This window comes from Zingiber officinale, chromosome 9A (genome assembly GCF_018446385.1).
Source record: "Zingiber officinale cultivar Zhangliang chromosome 9A, Zo_v1.1, whole genome shotgun sequence".
Lineage (NCBI taxonomy): Eukaryota > Viridiplantae > Streptophyta > Magnoliopsida > Zingiberales > Zingiberaceae > Zingiber > Zingiber officinale.
This window is the reverse complement of record NC_056002.1, coordinates 9,248,718-9,271,424: the sequence shown is the minus strand read 5'-3', so window position 1 is coordinate 9,271,424 and position 22,707 is coordinate 9,248,718. Positions and strand designations below refer to the sequence as shown.

Genomic DNA, 22,707 nt, shown 5'->3' with positions numbered 1-22,707 from the left:
TGATGTGATGAACCATTGTTTATGAGGGACCTTGCTGAGGCTAGAGAAGGTTTACGACCATTGTTCCATTGGGTGACACTCTAGTGGCTTAGTTAGCAGAGTTCGGATGACCCTCTCAGAAGCTCTTCTTTGGTTGTGTTTTGCTTGATCAACTCTCTAAGTGATCTAGTGAAGATTCATAGGTTTGATCTGTTCAGATGAGTTCAGAGAAGAGAATCGTCTTCTCTACTCTCTTCTTTTAGTTAGTTCAATAATGAGCTCTTCTTTGGGGGTTTATGGTGTTCTGGAGTGGTTCAGCTTGTCATGTTAGTATTTTCTTGTTGGCATTTTGTTTTGTTTTGTTTAAATATGTGCGGCACATTTTTATTTGATGCCTCTAGTCAAGGATAAGAGTGATTGCATAATCTCCCGCTCGATCGAGTGATTGTTCCCAAGGCTCCTTATTCTCCAGACTTGCTTGTTGTGAAGCTGAGGTTGTACTCAAAAAAATTGTATGTGGATCTCAGTGTTGAGAAGCTAATTGTGCATCTTTTTTCGGAGGAGACGAGAGAAGGGGAGATTCACTGGAAGTTCCTAGCAACGGGTCAAGCCTTTTGAAAGCCTCAAAGATGTGAAGGTCTTCTCTCTCGCCTTGACTTTTTTTTTTTTTGTATTTCGATTCACCAATGAGGAAGATGTATTTAGTTGTCTTCTTGGAGACCTTAGTTCTTTTAGAACCATGCGTGCTGATCGTGCAGATGGAGCAAGGAATTTCTTTGAAAAAAACATCTCTCTTCTATGTCTGAATTGTGTGATGATATATCCTGCATAGATAGAGCAAGAACTTATCTTCAGAAAGGGTACCTCTCTCTTCTATGCCTGTCTAGGTTAGAATTCATGGGCACCTTTGTATGAAGGTCTTTTGTTCTATCTTGAGCGCTCGGCAAATCCTTTTTATTGATGGATTAACAGCTAAAATGCTAAACTCTTATTGAAATGGATGTTGTTTCAGATTTTGAGGAGCTTTCCTTAAACACAATGAGGTTTCATCACCTACACTGAAGATTCTTTTTAAGATCAGAAATTCACTTGTGTAAGTTGTGGTGTAGTGGACATAGTACTTGTAAGGGGGTCTCTAAATTAAATATAAAAATGAATGCTTAAGGCCAGGCCATTTGATGACTTCTAAAGTTTCAGATGATGATAAGATCGTGCATGAGATAGATATGCTTGTTGGAGGAAATTTTAGAGATGATGAGGATATAACTGGAGGGGACGTATTACAATTTCTTTTCCCCTAAAGAAGTGATTATATTGGAGGGGACGTCATACAAGGATTTACGATTAATAAAAAAGTATTGGAGTTCATTAACAAGAATCGTCCAACTTTAGAAAAAGTAGGTCTTCTTATGCACGGAAGTTTTCCATCGGTCATAGGATAAATCAGGAAGCGCACACGACGGCCAGCCTAGAAGTCCAACATCCTTTGATTACACCCCTTATTTGGAGAAAAATTTTTTACAAATACATCGTAGTTGTGGTTCGAACCGCGGGTATTTAGGAGACAATTTGAATATCCTACCCCGACATCATGACCCAGGACAGAATCAGGCCTCAAAAGAAGCTTGTGACCTTGGTTCTCTCTTAAATGAATTAACTATTAGGGCTCAAAAAGCTAGGTATGAGGATTTAATAATCAGGCTAGTGTCCGCATATGAGGATTATGTCTTTTATTTGTCTTTATGGACTTCCGTGGTGGAATCTATCGCTCAGGTATCTTGTATTTCCATCAGTGTGATTTAGCTCGACGTTTAATAGTCTTTGCCAACAATCATCAAGAGTAAGAAGGAAAGAACCAGTCGGCAAAGGACATGGTAGCCTCAGCAGCAACCTTTAAGTATAAGAAATTCTATCTTTATGATGAAGCTCTTCAATGGTATAAGGAAAAACAGAGTTGATCTATGCTTATGATGGGAGTTTCATAAGCTTTGCAAAGGGAACTAGAGAACCATTTCAGTTCATAGCCAAGGCCCCGTGTAACGATAGAGTTCAAGAATATCGTAGAATACTAATACCTCAAGATGATGCAATCAGTGCTTATCAGATCATGAGTTACTTATTACTTAACGAAGAGATGGCTAGGACAAGGAATCTTATTCCCTACCCTGATGGTAAAATATAAGATGTATAGGTGTACTTGCTCCAGGATTTAATGGAATTTTTGCATCATCAAACAAACAAATGATAATTAGTTCAAGATGGAAATCATTGAATCTAAGTTAGATAGAGAGCTCATCAAGATACTATTCACGCCATTGATCTATGGGAAGACATTGATCAGCATGAAAATGGATATTAGGCTAACATATGGTCAATTACTAAGTCGAAAGGATAGCTTTAACCTAGCACAAACTTAGCAATGAATTTTGGATCCATAAATATCCGGGCATAGTCAATTTGATGAAGTTGATTATCATCTTTAGTTGGTTGTGTTCAGCAAAGATAGAGTTGTTGTCTATAGTATTCCTTATTTCATTACAAAACAGGATTATATGTCTTTCGTAAAAGAAGATATAATTGTGTAGGAAAGAAGTACAAAAAAACAGAGAAGAAAGGTTACCACGTGCATTACTAATTAGAACATTACAAAACAGGAATAGATTTAAGAACAAAAGTCATAATTACCACGTGCATTACTAACTAGAATTGAAGTTAGGGGATTATACGGTGGGTGCATTCGTGTTCCCTTTGTTTCTTGGGACTAAGTCACTATATGTATGTGCGCGCGCGCGCGTGTGTTTTGTATACATGCTGAGGTGCTATTGAGGGGATGCTATATACATGCTCTTGAAGTGCTTAAAGTCTATATGTGCATTTTATATCTAATTCTTTAGACTGACTAAAGATTTTTTTTATTAATCATCAAAATAAATCTGAAAATACTCATAACCAACGGCCTAGTTAATCAGGTAGATTTTATGTAGGGTTGTAAACAAGTCGAGCCGAGCCGAGCCGAGCTTTGGGGTGTTCAAACTTGTTTGATAAGATAACCGAGTCGAGTTTAAAATAAACTAAACTTTTGAAATGAGTCTTCAATCTTGACTTGGTTTATTTTTTATGAGCATGAGCTTGTTTGAAGCTTGGCTTGAGCTTGGTTCGTTTAGATGTTATCAAGCTCTCAATTCAAGCTTGGCTTGAGCTTGGTTCGGGTTTGGCTTGAGCTTGGTTCGTGTTTGGTTCGTTTAGATGTTATCAAGCTCTCAATTCAAGATTGTTTGATTGTTTGAAATTTTTAATTGTTTGATTGGTTATTAAGATTGATAATTTAAATTTATTTATTTATTTTATTTTATTTTATTGTTTATTTAGCATATTGAAAAGAATTTTATTAATAAATATTGTTCGTGAACATTGTTCACAAACGTTGTTCACGAACATTGTTCACGAACGTTAACGAGCTGAACACATATGTGTTCAAGATTGTTTGTTTAGCTTAATGAGCTGTTCAAACTTATTTGTTTAATTAATCTAATGTATATTGAACGAACATAAAAAAGTTCTTACCGAACCGAACACCAAACTTATTCATAAATGCTTAGTTCATTTACAATCCTAATTTTATGGATGGCCTTTATGTTTATAGAGGACAAGTCACGTTTAGACAATTTAATTTGGTATTTATTAGCGATGAAAAGAAAGGTGGTAAGTTGGTTCTTCCGTGTCAGATTCAAAGAGCTGAATTTGATAAAGTTTCCTCTTGATTAAACAATGCCACCATACTAATGTCAGATTCATCAATAAGAGAATTGTTAATTATTTGTTGGTGTGACAATTATCTGATTTAGAAAAGTCATCTATTTAGAGATGAATATTATGTTAACACTGAATCAAATTGAATCAAATTAATTCAACCAAATTAAATATATTTTTTTCAAACAAATAGAATTGATTGAATTAAAAAAACGAAAAATTGAGCCTATAAAATATCAATTAATTCAATCCAAAACTAAATTAACTGAATATTTTTTTAAAAAAAAATCAGTTTTTTTAAATAAAATTCAATTTTAGTCTTAACAAATAGGGTCTAAAAATTAGATTTGATTTAAAAATTCAATTAATTAGGTATATTTAACTTAACCGAATAAAAAATTTTAAAATCAAAATCGAATTGAATTAATTAATTTTTTAAAGAAAAAATTGAATTTCTAATAAATAAACTGAACTGAATAAGAATTTCTAATAAAGAACCAGTTTTTTATTCTGAAGAATTATTCGAAAGAATTACCTTTGTCTTGATCTTTTCCTGGTTAGAAAGATCAGAATGAAGGCATAAGAATATATTTAATAACCATTACAGCTCTCTTGATGGATTAAAGCCATAGAAGCTAACCAACGACATAAATTTACCAAAATATATGGAGGGAAACCCACACACATACGTCCCTCAAGAACACAGTGGAAACAACACCCACATCTAACCAGACTAGAAAGCAAAATCAACAACTATCACAACCTTTACATTCCTCTCAAGAACTGCTGCCGACGACATTATCTTTACAAGATTGCACATACTAGTGCTATACAAAAGAATTGAACTCACTACTGGTGCTATACAAAAGAGAATGACACGACGATTGCATATGCCATGAAAGTTGCTCAAGGAACTGCCTACATCACTGTGCAGTTACACTTGGACTCAGGCTTTGGGGGCTTCGCGCTATCTATACTGTGTGTAACTTGATTGTCGCAAGATGTGATCTCTGAGTTTATGACATTGTTTGTTGGCTCAACAGATGGCATCTTGTCAGCAGTTTCTTGCTTTTTCCTTTTAACTCTACGTGGACTCTGAGTCCGTCCACTGGATGCTTTGCGAAAATCCTTATGATTGGAAACAGTATTTCCCAGAAATGTAATTAGTCGATGTGAAGAGTCATAAAGAGCCAAATCCTTATCCACCGCAATTGTTGCAGCTTTGTTGGCAATATCATGAACAATAGCACTGCAAAAGAGAATGGTATCTGTTGCTTCTTCCAGAGTAAAACATCTTTGCACTTGTTTCCTAGGAGATTCAATGGTAATTGGTTCTTCTGCAAGCACCGGAAAGAATAAGGATGATATAACAATTTTATGTTGTGTAAAACATATTTGGAACAATAGGCAATCATCAAAATACATAGGATTGCTGGGAAGCTTCTAAATGCTTTATGCCAAAATACTACAAGTTCATATAACAAGTTGGATATAGATACTATCTATGCTCTAGTACAAGGAGTGTTAGGGGTATTGATATTAATAGGATTGTTGGAGTAGCAGGTTTAATCTCACATGCGTAACCCGAGGATGAAGGTTATCTTTAGAGTTTTCTATATATTTTTGTATATATATTATTTTCCATATTTGCCATTTAAAATTTTATGTTTTCATATATATTGTTTAAAATTTAAAATATTGTATATATGTCATTAGTGAATTATCTACCTTAAACAGTATGTTATTGCCATTGGCAATATTTTTCTTTAACTTTAAAGATCATAGGAAGTGTTTTAGAATTTAATCATTTATCAGTAAAAAATTTATAATTTATTTATTTATCTAATATTTTAGAATAATGTATGAAATAAATTCATCAGTTTAAAATAAATCCATCAGTTTGAAATAATCACTTGGATACACCTCTGAACCTTAAATAGATGGGGAAAAGTCTTTGCTAAAATTCTGAAATACCATATTTCTAACAATAAAATCTAATACTACTCTATAAATTCCATTAGTTAAAAATAAGCCCATGTCAATAAAGTTTGGTTAAAATTAAATACCCGAAATAGCCTTAGACCTAAAATAGATGGGGAAAAAACTTTGGCAAATTCTGAAATACTGTATTTCCAACTATAAAATCTAACCCGACTCTCATAAATGTCATTAGTTTAAAATAAATCCTGACATAATAATTAAAAACAATCCAAATGAACACCCTCAAATGTGCTGCTTGTTGGTTATTTCAGATGTAAACATGAGGGGCAAGCTTACTATTTTTATTCTTAAGAACAAAAATGATAAGGAATGCAGTGAGCAGAGAAAGAAAACCTCAAGGAAGGTGAAATTGCAGATGGAAGTATGAGAAAGATGAAGAAAGAGACCAATAAGAAAAGAGTTGTATCATCCAAACATGGACCAAGTAAACGTGCTAAGAGAGCAAATCAAGTGAAGAAAGGGGACTCGTAGATGTAGTGGAGAAATCTAGTCGACATAACAGACTTGTCGAAATCAAAGATATGGTGAAGATAGTGATCTTAGTTCCATGTGTTCTCATTTTTATTTTTCATCAAGAATTTTGATGGATGTACACCCTGTGAAGCATTGTTTGAGGGTGTGTTTAAAAGGTCTGAAAAGAGTCAGACAATAAGAACTACCTTGTTGCTGCAGTAGAGGTGAAAATCACAGATGCCTCTTCTATGTGCTACTAAGACATTCTTCGCATAGGTGTTCACCGTGCACATGTGACGCAGCGGATAACTATCGGTTCCGTTGATTCGCGCATTAATATCGGAAACGATCTTCTATACTCCGTTGATTCCGCAGAATGCTAGGAGACAACGACTGACTCACCAAGATCAACCTCGTTCTGATACACGAATACCGGAAGCGATCTTCTAAATCCTATTAATTCCGCAGAATATAGGAGATAGGTAGCCAAACTCGAAGTATGGGAAAAAACGACGCAACCACAAATTCTTATTAATAAAAAAACCCTTACAACATCAACCAAATAATTGTTTATATAGACTCCAAAATCTAGACCAAGGTTTAAAATTTCGACCCGTGCCAAGGTTTCGATCCTGGACCGGAACGATACGGTTTCGGTACTGTATCGTGCCGTGCCGATATAGTTTCGGTATTTTTTTAAATATAAAATATATTAATTAAAAATTAAAATATTTAACATAAATATTTTAAAAATAAAAAAGAAAAAAAAATAATCTTTTAAACAGGAAAAGATATGAAAATAGATAAATAAATAAATAAAAGTTGTATTATAATTTTTAAATTAAAATAAATGAAATCTAAAATTAATTAGATAATTTTATTAGGGTTTAATAAAGTCTCTTTAGATTATCTCTATCATAGCTAAGAGTTGATTAAAATAATTAACATAAGTTTAATTAAAAAAAAATTTGAAATCCGACACCACTGCGAGACCACACGACTTCGGCACTGTCGCGGGATTGCGCGACCAGCCATGGCCGCGGGGATTGCGTGACTCCTTTGGCACGAACATGTTAGCCGTGTGACCCCTCTGCAGTGACCGCAAGGTCGCACGATGACTCTGCGGCAACAACGGAAGGGTTATGCGACCCCTCCACTACTGTTGCAGGGTCGAGTGACCCCTCCGCTGTGATCACGGGGTCGCACAACACGTCGCACCTGTCGTGGGTCTGGTGCCGAGGTCGTGCCGGTGTCGGTCGCCGAGCAGAACGAGACGTTTCTCGCGTTTCGACCATTTCGGCACGGTACTTTAAACCATGATCTAGACACAAAGAAAGAAATGCTGACAAAAAACGAAAAATTCTAAACATACTAAAAATCCAAAATATCCTAAATGGACTCAAAATCTAAAAAATATACAAGACAGAAATGATCAAAAATACTCTAAATACCAAACTCGATAAAAATAATAAAAAGATTAAAACTGCTTTCTCGAATTGCTCTTCTCTCCACATTAGGTATGAGAATTAAAATCTCTTAGTTTCATAGTAGCCTACAACCAGATCTATTCATCTATTCATCCGACGAGGAGGTGGATGAAGTCGACGGCAATGAGAGAAATGACGACAAGATCAAAATAGTCGGCGACCCAATCTATGACAATGATGATAGAGAAGAGGATCGGGTTATTGACACCGATGAGGACAAGCATCATTGCCTCCCCCATAGGGAAGAGTAAGATTGGAACGAAGAGGCTATGCAGCTTGGCAGGTGATTGGAGAGTTGTTTCTGGTAGGGTTTTCTTGGTGCTCCCAAAAGCTATAATACAAACTATGGGTTCAGCCCGTGCTTTTGGCATTGGATTGGATTTCACCCTCCCTTCACATAAGGCACTTTTTGATGTTGACATTGAGAGTTTTGAGGAAAACCATGGTGATGCCCTGGGGTTGAGCCTTTGATGGTGTATAATACAAGTTACGATGATGGGTTGCAGAATAGTGATAATAGTAGAGAAATCTAGGGATAGTAAGAATAATCATGTTATTGAATTTTATATCAGATATTTAGCATGCATCCAGTGCCTCCTCGGGCGATGAATTTTATGCATATGGATCTCGGTCATTGCATCAAAATCAGTCAGCAAAAACACCTAATGGTAGTCCCCTCACTTTTGTCATCCTAAATTTGAGGGCAAATTTTCTCCACCATGGGGAGAATGATGCAAACAGAAGAGCAATTCGAGAAAGCAACTTTAATCTTTTTATTATTTTTATCGAGTTTGGTAATTAGGGTATTTTTGATAATTTCTGTCTTTTATATTTTGAGTCAATTTAGGATATTTTAGATTTTTAGTATGTTTAGAATTTTTTCTTTATGCCAGCATTTCTTTCCTTTCTTTGTATCTTAGAATTTGAAATCTATATAAACAATTATTTGGGTTAATGTAAGGGTTTTTTTTATTAATAAAAATTTGCAGTTGTATCATTTCTTCCCAAACATCGAGTTTGGTTGTCTATCTACTGACACTCTACGGAATCAACAGGATTTAGAATATCGCTTCCGGAATCGACAGTTATCCACTGCATCAATACTTGTATCCCAACGCCTGCAGGAACTTCTTCATAAGCATCCTCCTCCCCATCACCCATTTCGACATCAGAGTTTGTCAATAACAGAAGTGGTCTTCCAAACCCTATTGATTCCGCAGAATGTCAATATAGGCAACCAAACTCGACAATTGGGAAGAAACGACAACAACAACAACAACCAAGCCTTTTCCCACTAAGTGGGGTCGGCTGTATGAATCCTTTTACGTCATTGAGCTCTATCTCCTATTATATCATCATCTATATTTAAATAAATTTTATCTTGTTTTATTGTTGCTAACCAAGTCTAAAAAACCAACCCAAATAATTATTTATATAGACTCCAAATTCTAAGACACGATGAAAAGAAAGAAATATTGACAGAAATGAAAAATTCTAAACATATTAAAAATCCAAAATATCCTAAACGGACTCAAAATCTAAAAATATAAAAAAGAAATTATCAAAAATACCCTAAATTCCAAACTTGATAAAAATAATAAAAAGATTAAAATTGCTTTCTTGAATTGCTCTTCTGTCCACATCAGCATGGCAGTGACAGACCAGACCAAAGAAGGGATTACTAGGAGCAATAGTGCTCATCACCATCAAGTTCACTGTGGGGGGTCTTCACTAGCACACCTTTCAACGGAAGCTTCATGAATTCAATATGATCCTTTAAACTGGCAGTAGCTAGCAAAGACTTTGTCAGAAATGAGGTTTAGGTATGATGATCTGAAAGAGGCAAGATAGTCAAGGTTGATACTCTGAAGGTAGGCCTCGAAGATTGCAAGTCAGAGGGCTTCTGGGTAGAGCTGGCAAAGGCGACAGCACTTGTTGCCATTGAGATGTCACAATGGATGCAAAGGACTCAATCAGCAAAGACGTCAGTACAATAACGATGCTTGGAGGTAGCACTCCTCGTAGATAAGCATCTGCAATGCTTTGGCTGGAATGTATCTACCACGGAAAGAGGTCGTTGATGTGAGAAGAAGCTTGGCGGAGTAGAGAGAAAATCAAGAGATAAGTGGGAGGTCATGGCGTCCCCTTAGGTTAATACCACTTTTAGAGAACCCTAAGCTAAAATCTAAACAGGAGGCTGTGATACCATAAAGAAATTAAGGCAAGTAGGACAATATTGTATTGTTTATGGGGTAACCAACACTTTAGATATAACACTAAACCTAAAATATTAAGACAAACACCCCTAACAGTGAGGATGTATGTGCAATTTGTAAAAATGAAATAGTGTCCACTTAAAAAGAAAGAGATGCAATGTTATGAGTTTCAAATAAATATGCCAAAAAATTCAAGATAAATTGTTGCAAGATAAAATAATAAAAATCAAAGAAAATATAAATTGCCAGTGATTAACAACTCAACATTTGGATAAGCAAAAAATTGCAGCATCTACATTAAGTGCAATGTGACAAAAAGGTTTCTGCAGATAAAAGTAGTCATCAAACACAGAGTGAATGTGCATAACAGAAAAACCATGTTTACGGCTGAGAAAAAGCAAATATCATTAGAAGCCTCAATGAGTATAAGGTTTGAAAATGTCAAACAAAAGCTAATCATGGTCATTAAATGACAAATAATAATTACTTAATAGGTGTTTCCACATACCATAGGAAAAATCCTGGGAAAATTTAGATTCCAATTCAGAAGGCAACACATCCTTGACCAGAGATTTGGAAATGGAATCTTCTAAGAAAGCCTCCCGGCATAGAATCATTTCAGCAGTTGTACACTCGATTTGTGCATCCTGATAACTGACTATTTCATTTTGCTGACGTAAGGTTACAATAGGCAAGCTACTTGTTTCAACATCAGTTACCATATAGTTGTCTTCAATTAAAGGTGCACCTTGGTTAGAAGTAGGTTTCTCAATTTTCTCATTGCCCCCTTCACTGTAATGAAAACAAACTTCATCCATGTTTTGACAAGAGATACAGCTTCTACCTGGATTACCTGAAATAGAAGTATCATGCATTTTGAGAGTATCTTCTTCACCCAACTGCAGTAACATGCCACCAGATGCCAAAGTTGAACTAGCAGAGCAAGATTCATCTGTGCATACGGCAGCTTGCTCTGCATATGCATATTTTAAACCACTCAAACACGAGTATCCAGAAGAATTTTCAGACATTTCAGCATTCAATCTTTTATTTTCCACATCATTTTCAAGACCTGGATTAATGCAAGAAGAAACTTGTTCAGTTTCAATTTCAGTATAAAGTGGTCTATATGTGCCAGGAAAATTTTCCAAATCTGAATGTGCAGTAATGTGACTGCCACACCTCACATTGTCCATCTCATCCTTTCTATTACTTAACTGATGCAAAATGAGCGCGTCCTTTTGTCCAGATGATCCCAGTTCAACAGAGGAAGAAGCAAAAGAATTATCATTCCCAACGTTGTGCTTCATGATGTTCACATCAACTCCATAAGACGGCTCTGTGCACAGAATATTTGTGAGAGAAATGTTGTTTCCTAGCACAAGATGCTGTTTTCTGCTGCTGGACCTGTCTGTTAGAAGTATTGCAATGCCCATGCCCTCAGAGTTATCAACCCTGTCATTTGGACAAGGAGTTTGTAGTGACAGTGATGATTCATTTTTACAATAGGAGTCTAGATCATTAGATTCATTTGGGATTAATACTTCCTGTTTAGTAAGATTCTCTTTGTGAATCATCAGGTTTATTCCACTATCCATGGAGAAATCAGTTGCTGGTATTTCCCTAATTTGTCCATGCTCTTCAAGAGTAGAATGAGGTCTACTGTGATGCAGCACAGGCATACCCATTTCCCTTTGAACCTGATGACACAGTGCGCCATTAGGATCATCCCGGGATGCAACTTGCCTGGTCCCAGAAGCTTCAGAAGCTATCGCCCCGTGTATTGCATAGCATTCTTGACACACATCCACAACCATATCCATGACCATGAAGCTTTTTCCACATTTCAAGCAAATGCATAATCTTTCAATAGAATTGATCTCCTGGGAAGTAGCATTAGTCTCAGATTCTTTGGAATTTACCAAACAACATGATGCTAAACATTCTTGACAAACATCCATATCCATCAAATCAAAATATTTTCCACATTTCAAGCAAATGCTCACTTTTTTACCAGCATAAATATCTAAAATCTCATAAGCAAATGATGCATCTTGACAAGCAACAGTATTTCCGGCAACACCATCATCAGCCATTGATTTGTTCAACTTTGAGTCCACTTTGCTGGGCATACTCTCGTCAAAAATCCCAATACTACTTTGGCATTTTCCAGAGTAAGTGTTGTGACAAGTATCTTCATTTACCTCATCTAATTTATCTAAGATAAATACTTCCTCTTGGAATCCAGTAATCTTTCTCCTATCCCATTTGCCAGCCAGATCACTTTGATCATGGTCAGCATCCTCTAAATCAAGAGGAAAATGTGCCCCATGCTCAGAAGTTGCATTACTGCTGGTTGTGAGTGAAGAATTCCTAGAAAGCATAGACCCATGCACACTGCTTGTTTTCGCAGAGTAAAATGTGGTGGCAGGAACACTAGATAACAACGGCCTGAACATATTTTGAGGAGTTCTATTGTGATCCTACACAGATTTTTGTAAATAGAGATTTCAGTGAGTTAAAAAATGTAAAAATTGCAATAGTTCCACACATAAAAGAAAGTATGAACCAAACATAAGCTGAATATTCACTAAGTTTTCTGCCATATGAAGAATCAATTTACACTGCATAAGAAAACAGTGAACTAAGAAAATGAAACAACTATGTTTAACCCCCAAAAAACACAACAGCAATAACTGCATATGACAGAGTAGCAAGGCTGTCAAATCAAATTTCAAGTCATGAATAGCTTTGATGAATTTCAAATCATAAGTCTAAGGTTCAATTTAAAATTATAAAATATCTTAGAAAATCATTCTACTTTTATTCTTGAGATTCTAAATATGTAAAATTAAATAATAAGCTATTTAATAGCATACTCTCATAAATGGAGTAAATTAAACCATTATAAATAGAGTAAATTGATGTTTATTCAGAACAAAAATACATAGGATCATATCTCTGATTCATAAATTATTGTTTATTTTATTCAATTACGAATTGAAATGAGATGAGCAATCAAAAATTTCTTTGTCAAATTCTTTTAACATATCATCCTTGACTCTACCCTTGTTGTCAATCTTTGAGTTTCAATTGTGTCAACACAGCAGTAGATAAAGAGAGGCGGACAATGACCATGCTATGTAATGAGAGAAATAAAGGGTGACAGAGACATGATATAGCTTTTAAATCACTATTGATTTTGCCTTCATTGTCTTCCTGTGCATTCACAAATATGGACTTAATGATAATGAGTCCACCTTGGTTATCGTCAACTATAGCTTCAGGTGATAAAATTTTTCTCTTTTATATTATCATTGACATTGAGATTTACTTTTATACCTTTATGATGTAACATAAGATGCATCTTTTTTTTTCTTATTTTATAATGAATATAGTTTGATTTGTAATATATGGGGTTTAATTTAATGCCTTAATGAGTTCCTTTTAATTGGACAAATTTAATGTTTAATGGATTTATTTCTCATTTTAAGAATCGAATAAAATAAGATTTTATCAAATCATATTAATCTAAACCAAAGCATCATTGTTCTTTTATATTTTGGTTCATATATAGAAAATGTATCGTTTTATATATGAATCAGAATCCATCAAATGATATGAACCATGAATCATATGATTTATTAAATAGTAGAACATCACTTGTCTATGTAAGGCCAACAAGCGCAGAAGACATACAAAGTTATCAACCTATTTCTGAAATTCTCAAACAATCAAAAATAAGAACCAGAACTTCCTGCTTTGTTTAAGGAGATTATAGTTATCGTAATAATAATCCCACATGGATTGTTTTCTTGCCTTGCCTTGCTAAACTAGGTTGTTTTCTTGCCTTGTATTGTTAAACTTTATAAGGTAAACTATAGTATCTCTTATTGATTCAATACTATTATTTCCTTCTCCAATTAAACTTTGAATGAGAATGAGTCCTCTCTTAAAACTACAACAGATACTCCAACAGGAGACTCACTATTTCCTTAGCAATTTTGCTAAGGCCGATAATACCTGAGAAGTTCCAATATCACCATATTTATCTTGTGCCAAACACCACCTCTCTCAGCAATGCCTCTATCAAGGCCTCATTCAAGTCAACTACATGAATGTCATTGCTCCATTGAGCTCTATGCAAGGCAATGTATCCTCATTGAATAATAGAGAATATTTTTTTGATAAATTCTAACATGTTATCAATAAATCTTCTTGATCCTCCTCCATAGCTATCAATTTGAGGGAGCACATAGAGATTGTGGCCTCCCTCCATCTAATCACTAGCCTCCCTCTTACCCCTTTGCCTCTCTATTATCCATGCCATCATATGATTGCACTCTAATGACACCACCGACTATTGTACAATCTCCACCTTCCTGCTCTCCATTGTTAATAAGTGGTTGTTCATGGAGTTCCATGATTCAACATCCGTACACACTTTTGTAACTCACCAACATTGCAGGCACTATCCTATGTAAACACCTCCACCTTGGTTACCACGCCTAAATTGCTTCTCTCAAATTGAAGAGTTGTGTGTTATACTATCATACTGTCAATCACTTAGACATCCCATTGAAAATGCAATCATCCGTAGGTAATGCAAACCTTTGGATATGACACTAGGTGATAACCTAAAATCTTTTTTATTTGTGACCATTTGCAAATATCCCCTCCTCCTGAAGATTATGAAGGTCATCCTTGGGGCTAGGCAAGTCATCTAATCTAGCTTTGGATGGTAATTTGACAAGTTTTATGGTATTTAATCATATGTTATCTTTTTTATTGGATAAGGTAAATAAATTATGATCCAAAAAAGGTGCACAATCATGTATGGGTGTACCCAATCTATGTCCTAACATCCTGAACATTGTACCAATGCAGACTAGGGATCCGATTGAGTAGCTTTAGTGGTATGTAACTGTGTGTCCGTCCCGTATACAATAGTCTGATAAGGGAACAGCCTTTATAGCTGCCCAGCCATTATCTGCATAGAAGATATGCAAAAATGTGCATGTCTTCAGCACTTCTCAGCCTTTCAAACCTGAGCACTCTTCCCAGAAAGTTGTGCTGACACCAAGCCTTGGTGGATAGTCAACATCCCTAAGTTGCTCAGTGCCTCTCACTCCGTTGGAGGATCATCAATGGATATCTCCCTTGTGTTGGAATCCCAAAGTTATTTTGATGTGATCAGCAAGTTAAGTTAGGTCCTGTGGTGTTTTAACCTTGTGTCTAAGTGTGCAAGAGCTTAGGAGCACAGAGGGTCGAGCAAAAGACGCAGCTAGCGAGAAGAACGACACGGGAGAGAGCCGACGGGTTCGGTGCGTCCGAGGGATGAGGTGCTGTGGAAGAATACGCTGGTGGATGAGAAGGAGGGCACGACGTTTCCGAGGGACAAGAAGTCGGAACGGAAGGTTGCTCGAGAAGACCGGAAGTTGGGTTCGGGTGAGCCCTATTTCAGATGGTCGAGATCACCCAAGCAAGCGAAGCCGGAGCGGAAGACCCGAACTGAGGCGAGCTGAATCGGAGCAGAGGGTCAGACCTGGATTTTATCCAGATCGCGATCAAATGCGATCTATGCGAAAGGGATAAAGTTTTATCCCCTTCTAGGCACCTGGAACGCTTCCAGACGCCCCGACCAAGGCTATAAATATAGCCTTGGTCCAAGAAGCTAACAACAACAAGCAATTCTTGCATTCGACACTTGTGCGCTTCCTTGTTAGTTTAGCTTCTTTCTTTTTGCGCTTTCACTACTGTAAGATGCTTCTCTGCCTGAAGGAGATCTTTTAGTGTGCGATTCATTCCTTGGATTAACAACCTCTCCGGTTGAAACCAAGTCAAGTCTGTGAGCTTCTTCTTTTAGTTTATTGCTTTCTTTATTTAATTATATGCAAGTGTTTAAGTTATAAGTTCAAGAAGGGTGTTTTGTGTTTGTGTTTTTTAGGGCTATTCAACCCCTCTTCTAGCCGGCCAACGCGGACCAACAACTTGCACCACAACTACCCCTCCATCACCTTGGCAAAATAGGTGCCAGGCCTCAGTATATGAAGTCATCAACCTAGGTCAGTTGTTTGCTTCTTGCTCCACCCACCATCAGAGGCAGCCCACTTACTCCCATTGTTGTGACACCATGACCATGACTCTGGTAGTCGAAAAATGTTGCTGAGGGTACACTAATATGTTATCCTTGGTTGTATTGGATGTTGTGATATCATGGCATCCCCTATAGCTGAGGGTACACTAATATGTTATCCTTGGTTGTATTGGATGTTGTGATATCATGGCATCCCCTAAGGCTCTACCTGATTGATTCACTCTGATTCCCAATTCATTCCGATTCATTTTCATTCCACTTATGTTCCTTCCATGATTATGATATCACCATTTGTAGAAAAATAGAGCTTTATCTCCATGTATAGCATATCACTTATCAAATTGGATAACTAAATGCTAAAGAATTTTATTTCTCTACAATTTCTCATGGACTGCAAGAAGCCTTGGCTATCAAATTCACCAAAGCTTTCAAGTTTAACCATGATAAATTATGAGAACATGCATACTCAAACTTCTGGAGAATACTTATGCTTGCCACCTCTTCCATCACAAGGATGCTTCCAAGTCCTGCAATTTTCTATTGATATTTCAATAGCTTGAAGCTCTCACAGTGTATTCATGTACTTAGACTTTAATAATTATATTTTTATTTTATCATAATATGTTTAACTAGCTAAGCGCATTGGTGCAAGCTACATGCTAGCATAGCTGATAAAGTTAACTTTGAAGTGCATTAAAGCATGATTTAAAATCACGTACCATGTAGGCAAAACAATCAAAATGTATCATTCCAATAAATTATCAAATTTGATACTACTCAGTACATACAAGGTCTCCTAAGTTGTCGTCCCAATGATGTTGATAAATATTATATGATGCCAACACTCAACACCCCTTGATATATTACAACACGGGTCAAGATGTATTGAGATAATGTTGTTTTTTTTTTAGTTTGTTGTCATACAAGATAATGTCAAGATAGTACCACGGCAGATGGAAAACAAAGTTTGAACTTAAGTATATAATTGTCTTTTTTTTTCTTTTTCTTCATTTCCTTTTCCTACCTCTAACTCACTAGTGGCACCACACATCAAAATGTTGGTACTATATCGAAATCAGTATCACCGAAACTTTAGAATATTAAAGTAGGAAAAAAAAGAAAGTACAAAAGGAGGGAACCCTTGTTAAGCAATTTAGAGAAAATGTGAATTGATTTAGCTAGTAATATAACTAACATTTAGGCATCAAATCATTCTAACATAGTCAAAACCATATTCTTTTTTTATTAAAAAAGGTTTAAGGGGTAGAAAATCTGAAATAGCACAAAGGTAGTGCAAATAAAAGAAAAGAAGCACACAAGGATGATGAACACATGATGAAATATTCCTGTATGTATGCCACAATGTGTAAATTATATGTATGTATATATATTCCAACAGTTGAGACAAAGATATTGTATAAAGGACTCAATATAATACCACATGAGTAAAATATCTCATGTGGAATTACACCCATATATACTATTATAACACCAATAACTCATAAAAATAACTTCTAAGTCCTATCACCAACGAACATAGTCGTATCTAATGAGAAACATTCTGTAAAAGTACTTCATAGTTTTCCAAATATAATAATATAAGTATGCAAAAAATATATACAAAACAAGAATTCATGAGACAAAGGCAGTTAACAGATATGCAATTAGTAGAAAACTACACTTGACTTTGAAGCTAAAAAACACACAGGTAGACAATCAGTTCACACTTATGGCTCCATATGAACAAATTACAAGTGTCAGTTTCTAAATGATAAAGAATAAAGATAGTTGATAACCATGCATAACAAAAATGCATGTTCCTCATGTACCCAAAGGATTATTATTCAGTTCCTATGCAACAATCTGAAGGGGAGCCTTGACACAACAGTAAAGTTGTTATCATGTGACCAAAAGGTCACGGGTTCGAATCCTGAAAACAACCTCTTGCAAAAAGCAGGGTAAGGCTGCGTACAATGGATCTTTCCCCGGGACCCCACATGGCAGGAGCTTCGTGCACCGGACTGCTCCTATGCAACAATCTCCATTCTTTTCAAGTATTAGATTTACCAATTCCACCAACCTCAAAATTTTGGTAGGATGACAAACAAAAGTAGTTCAGTTTGTTTTTAGAGAGAAATGAATAAAGAATTTACTAACAATGAGTAATTTCACAAAATCAGCACTAGTATAGGAATGGTTGAAGTGCAAAAAGTCATTTTTAACAAAAATCTAACTCAAACAAATTTCCAGTATTTTCAGAGGGCCAAGGGTTGAAGAGTGTTCAAGAGTATACATGCTCCTAAACAAAAGATTGTAGCAGTAATAAAGCAATGTACAGCACTTTACCATTTGCCTACAAGCAAAATCAAAGGATCTTTTTGGAGCAAAACTTGCAGAGAGAGATCCTGAAGGTTTCTTGGAAAATCCCAGAGCTCTGTTGTGTGCAAAATTTTGATATTTCCTTGTAGCTGTATTAACCAAAACTCCTGCAGAAGCATGTGATTGAGCATCATCTTCCTGGGAAGATGATGCAGATGGCTTGCTAATATAGCTAAATTTGTCACCTTCACTGTTACGTGGTGATATTGTACTTCTAGAAGAAGATGGTGACATTGACTGCCTTCCATATTTCGACATAGACCCCCTTCCATTACCAGATATCGGTGATGAACCACGGACACGTGTTGCTGACTGGTCTGTTAGGGAAGTTCGAAGGTTAGGTGGCACATCAGTGGAGAAACCAGGAAGATTTGATGGCCATCCTCGCAGTTTTGGTGAGGCAGAATTCCCACGATTTGCCTTTACAGGTGACATGCCCGCTTTACCAGTGACTTTCTGCATACTGGAACCAGTGCTTATCCTCCGTGATGGTGGAGTCAAAGACATTTGAGCTGATGGCAATGATTTGGTTGGAGGTGTGGAAGGCCTCCGCAAGTGTGTTGCAGATCGAAGAATTGGAGGTGGGCTTGAGTGAGGAACTGAGGATGGCCTACTTCTTGGACGGGAGACGCTATAGTTAGAGCTAGGAGATGAACTTAATCTATGTGGACTCTCACTGCTTCTTTTAGGCCTTGCAGACTGTAAGAAGAATAATCAAAAAATATACTTGAAAGAAAGAGGGATAAAATGAAAACTTCCCATACATGAAATGTTGTCAGAAAAGGGAATTCATACCATTGATATATTCGAGATTGGAATAGGTTGACTTCTTGTCCTGCCTCTAGAAGAATTTGGAGATTGTGACACATCATCATCCAGCGAAGGAAATAGAGGAGTATCAGGAGGAGTTAACAACCTGAATGGAAAGCAATTTATTAGTCATGATTTGATATAGCTAAATTTCCAAGAGAAGGTACAAAACTGTTATCTTCTTATACCATAATTGGATAACAAACAAAGGCAAGCTCAAAACATAACAGCTAAGGAACCAACAGAAACTTCACATTACATGCTCCATGCTCGGGAAAAATATAACAATAGTCTATTCCAGATTCTTAGCACCTAAGTGTCTCTTTACAACATAGTGGAGTGACTATTAACATTGTCATCGACCCAATGAACAAAGCCTCTTACGTAAGGGAACATACCAGTCATAATCATTCTTCTCACCATCTGCATCAAGTAGGCCATTTCTCTCTGTTCGAACTGGTATGGTGATCCCAAGATTAAAATCCGAAACATATCTCAATTTTGCTGAGATGAGTGACAAATTTGTATAAATCAGTACTTAAACACAGATGAGAAATCTAAAGAATAAAGTCTATAGATCAGGAAATCAAAAGCAGAATATTGATATTACATATAGATTCATCAAAGTCGTCACAGGAGTGCAGCAAGAAGTTGTCTCTTTCACGGTTCTGCAACTCGTTAAAAAGGAATAGATCATCATCCTTGGCCTTGAGAGAATATTTTCTCTCAAAACTGTGGCCCCGTTTATGGGCACTTTCTGCTTTAAGCTCTGTCACTAGGGAGCGCCTGGTCAAAGGTGAAGAAGGCATCTTATAATCTTCTAGTTCTTCTTGCAGACAAAATTGCTTCTAGATCCTCACATATTAATGTTCAATAGGTGCGCAATAAAACCAGTTGCTTAGGACCTTCATCCAGATTGGATCAATGTTAATGTGACTACCTGCAGATCGAGCTTGCAATTAATAACGTTAAGATAGAGAAACGGAAAAAAAAAATGTTTCCGGGCAAACACTCAAATCTAGAGAATCCTCGGCCTTTTTGCTAACTGTCGTGAAACTTTCAACACATAATGCCAAATCGTAACAAACAGATGTTTGTTAGACTGATCAGCAAGGAACAAGGAATCATCAGAAAAGAGCGTATAATGCATGAATTATGAGGTAAGGTCATCGAAGTACAAAACTAAGCGTCGAACTGACCTACTACATCAAAATTCATTTTTTTTTCACAGACAATTCTCTCAACGCTACAGCAGAACAAGCAAAAAGAAGAGACAAGGAACATCAATGAACTCCTACCTCCCGCATTCAAGCTACAAGATGCCGACAAGTAGAATCCCCCGTTTTCATTCTTTGCCTCCCGAAACCTCCGATCTGCTTCTCTCCGAGCCCTCCGCTTAGAGCATCTGCACCAACTGCCAACCTAAGCGGCCAAACCAGCCTCTTCAAGACCCTTATCCTCCACAAGGAACAAATTATTGGCAGGAAAGAACGGCATTGGGCCACCAAAGCCGGAATCCGGCGGCGGATTCGTGGCGGAAGCACAAGGGCCAGCTTTCTCACAATTCGAAGGTTGGGCGAGTCGGGTAAGGGGATGACTGCAGAGATTTAGAGTGGATTCGAAGGAGAGAAATTAGGGTTTCTCTTTCTCCGATCTTTCGTTTTAGCTTTTCGCCTTCTTCACCCCACCCCCACCGTGCTTTCCTCTGAACCACGCTTTGCTCGCAGACACACATACGAACAACCACTCTCTTTTCCCTCTCAAGTATTAAAATTACACGAATGCCACTGGCGCTCTTCCTAAAAAACAATTAACTTATAATTATTGTACCATAAAAACAATTAACTTATAATTATTGTACAGTGGAAGCAATGAACTTATCATTATTGGACACTGGAAACAATTAACTTACTTTTTAGATTATAATAGTACTTAAGTTAACTTGAGTTATTTAATTTTTGTGTCAAGTTTAATAATATTACTTCTTTATTTAATTGTATGAGTCTTTTAATTTTTTTTTAAAAAAAATATTATTTTTGTTATTGACGACATTTCTAGGTATTAATGAGTTGTGCTAAGGATAGGTATGAGTCTATCCATTTATCATGATATATTGAAATCGATGTACACGTGTGATATCTATAGTGTTAGATATAACTGGCGACGTCACACTGGCTCGTCTAGCACATGCATTAGTTTAATTGAGTCGTGCCCAACTAACTTGAGCTTATTAGATCAAGAGTTATATTTAAAAAATAATAATAAACAGAACAATTATAAAAAATATTTAAAATTTTAGAAGAAAAAAATGGCTTGTCACCCAACTCGACTATTTGTCGATAAGTAGGACTAGAATTGATTATTCCTGTGAATTATTCTTACGAATTTTATTCATATTCGCTAAATTAAAAAAATAGATAAATGCATATTCCTGAATTATTTTACTTTTAATAATAATTTTTTCTTACACAGGGATTGACAGAATTGAGCCTCCGATTCTACTAAAGTCGGCTGTGCTCCTCGATCTTCATCTTCCTCGGCTAACTTTTTTCAATCGAGGACGAAGCTCTTATGAAAACTTTGACCTTTCTCATTGCTTGGCCTTCCTCTTCTCAGCCACTAGGAAGAAAGTAAGCGCGAGAACGGAGAAGGCCGAGAAGCATGCAGCAGCTATATCCAGCGACGCGTGCCGGCCGGAGATCCCGATGATGTGGAACAGGTTGGTGGTTTTCTTGGCGTCGGTGGTCTGCCCGTAGGCGACCTCGACGTCGGAGGAGTCGAGCGCGTAGGCCCTCACGAAGTAGGTCGCCGTGGGGATGCTCCGCTCCACGGCGTAGTCGTAGGAGCCGCCGACGGAGGCGTAGGGCGTGGTGGTGATCTTGAACTGACACGTCTTGTCCTTCTTGAGGTCGTCTCGGGTCTTGCGCCACCTGCGGTCGACCTGGCTCACCGGCGCGTAGCACAGGCTTATCTTCACCTTTGCGTAGGCCGCGCCGGCGCCGGCGGGGAGGCTCCCGTTAAGAGCCCAGCTCACTCTGATCTGGTCCACGCCGGCATACAACACTGCACGCCCAACCAAGAAATCTCTATGAAGTTACAGTTCCAAAATTGTACGAGGAGAAAGCACTAACCTTGGCCTGGTCTTGGTGATGCAGTGACTATGAGATCCTGGTGCAGGGAGGAGAACAGCACTGCAGAAGAAGTCCTCAGAAAACAGAGGAGGAGAAGAAAAGTTGCAATTTGATGCAGGAGGGAAGCAGGCATTTTGACTGACTCTACTTCTTCATGGAGAAAAAGATTGTGGCAGAGAGGTGTCCTTAAATAATATAGTTCCAAGCGAATAGTGGGCAATGGGGACTGAAAGAGAATCTTTGTTTCAGGCCTTTGAGACTTTTGCGTTCAGCTGAGAAAGGTCAGAAGTTGACTTACTTGGCAGCTGATAGAGATGCATGCAGGAAAATCAATGCACGAGTTTAATTGTACTTGTCGTGTTCTTTCCGGCTACTTTTACTTGCATTTGTGACATTCACACATG

General features: G+C 37.0%; 2 protein-coding genes across 2 annotated transcripts; both read right to left on the bottom strand.

Annotated features, from left to right (window-relative positions):
• Positions 1 to 4,317: 4,317 nt before the first annotated feature.
• On the bottom strand, positions 4,318 to 20,933 carry LOC122018780. The gene is made up of 7 exons (XM_042576197.1): positions 20,471 to 20,933; positions 19,783 to 20,112; positions 19,571 to 19,676; positions 19,158 to 19,278; positions 18,330 to 19,061; positions 10,395 to 12,369; positions 4,318 to 5,066 (listed from the first exon to the last, which is right to left on the bottom strand). The coding sequence occupies exons 2-7, from the start codon at positions 19,979 to 19,981 to the stop codon at positions 4,648 to 4,650; spliced, it is 3,552 nt and encodes a 1,183-aa protein (XP_042432131.1). The 5' UTR covers positions 19,982 to 20,112; positions 20,471 to 20,933; the 3' UTR covers positions 4,318 to 4,647.
• Positions 20,934 to 21,707: 774 nt separating this feature from the next.
• On the bottom strand, positions 21,708 to 22,463 carry LOC122020867 (high-affinity nitrate transporter-activating protein 2.1-like). Its single transcript, XM_042578897.1, has 2 exons — positions 22,304 to 22,463; positions 21,708 to 22,235 (listed from the first exon to the last, which is right to left on the bottom strand). The coding sequence occupies exons 1-2, from the start codon at positions 22,434 to 22,436 to the stop codon at positions 21,763 to 21,765; spliced, it is 606 nt and encodes a 201-aa protein (XP_042434831.1). The 5' UTR covers positions 22,437 to 22,463; the 3' UTR covers positions 21,708 to 21,762.
• Between the last annotated feature and the right edge of the window lie 244 nt (positions 22,464 to 22,707).